This window comes from Larimichthys crocea, chromosome XVIII (genome assembly GCF_000972845.2).
Source record: "Larimichthys crocea isolate SSNF chromosome XVIII, L_crocea_2.0, whole genome shotgun sequence".
Taxonomy (NCBI): domain Eukaryota; kingdom Metazoa; phylum Chordata; class Actinopteri; family Sciaenidae; genus Larimichthys; species Larimichthys crocea.
This window is the reverse complement of record NC_040028.1, coordinates 21,776,422-21,777,508: the sequence shown is the minus strand read 5'-3', so window position 1 is coordinate 21,777,508 and position 1,087 is coordinate 21,776,422. Positions and strand designations below refer to the sequence as shown.

General features: G+C 43.0%; 1 protein-coding gene across 1 annotated transcript in view; it reads right to left on the bottom strand.

Annotated features, from left to right (window-relative positions):
- The window catches only part of LOC113748203 (NACHT, LRR and PYD domains-containing protein 12-like), a 4,808-nt gene extending 3,727 nt beyond the window's left edge, over nucleotides 1-1,081 (bottom strand). Inside the window, exon 1 of the mRNA XM_027291178.1 lies at nucleotides 657-1,081. Coding sequence (XP_027146979.1) covers nucleotides 657-931 — 275 coding nt within the window. The 5' untranslated portion in view covers nucleotides 932-1,081. The remainder of the gene's footprint in view (nucleotides 1-656) is intronic.
- Nucleotides 1,082-1,087: the final 6 nt, after the last annotated feature.

Below are 1,087 nucleotides of genomic sequence, written 5' to 3'. Positions count from 1 at the left end.
TCTAGTTTCAAAGAACAGATAAACTTGTATGTTTTTTGTCCTGTAGAATGCTGTGTTCATTCACCATGTTTTAGTTCTTTCAGTTATGAAATGGGATTCATTTCAAATAGCATGACTCAGCAAATTTGTACTTCTTCCGCCCCATCACTATGCTGACGCTGCTCCTTTTGGGGGGTTTTACATGTTCTAAAGACTTTGTCAACAAGAACCAGCTAAAAGTCCTTGCCACAGACTTAGGTCCACATAATCTGCAGGAGAAATCTCCCAAGTTGCCATTCTCATTCATTTTATTTTGTATTCCTCAAAATGATTTCTGGGCATGTCTAAAGTAACCGCTGTGAAACAATGAGGAAATAAATTAGTATCCATATTGCTCCTACTGGTGTGGTCCCTTGATCAACGCAGGACATGGGGGCAGTGCAGACTTGCTAATCAAGCGACACCTGGAAACAACTTCCATCCCCAGTTTAGGCCTTGGTCTTGTGACATGCTGAATATTTGTCCTTGCTGCCTCCTGTCCTTTTGTTTGCTTAACTTGAACTTCAGATCATAATGCTAATGCCCCCAATGAGAAAAATCATTTTATATTGTGTATATAAGAAAAACTTAATGACTAATCTGCACTGATTTATAATGTTCATCACATCTGGACTTACTCAGCCTTTCTGCAGTTCCTCACAGCTGGAATCAGTCTCCGTCGTCCCTCCCATGATGTGTTGTACTTGTTCAGGTCCAACTCATCCAGAACCTCCTCTGACATCTGCAGCATGTAGGCCAGAGCTGAGCAGTGAAACACAGAGAGTTTCTTCTCTGATCTGTTCCCTGACTTCAGGAACTCTTGGATCTCCTGATGGACTGAGTCATCGTTCATCTCCATCAGACAGTGGAAGATGTTGATGCTTCTGTCAGGAGAGATATCATCACTGCTCATCTTCTTCAGGTTGTTGGTGGCTCTCTGGATGATTTCTGGACTGTTGTCTGTCTGACCCAGCAGGCCTCCTAAGAGTCTCTGGTTGGACTCCAGAGAGAGGCCATGAAGGAAGCGAACAAACAGGTCCAGGTGACCATTTTTACTTTGAAGGGATTT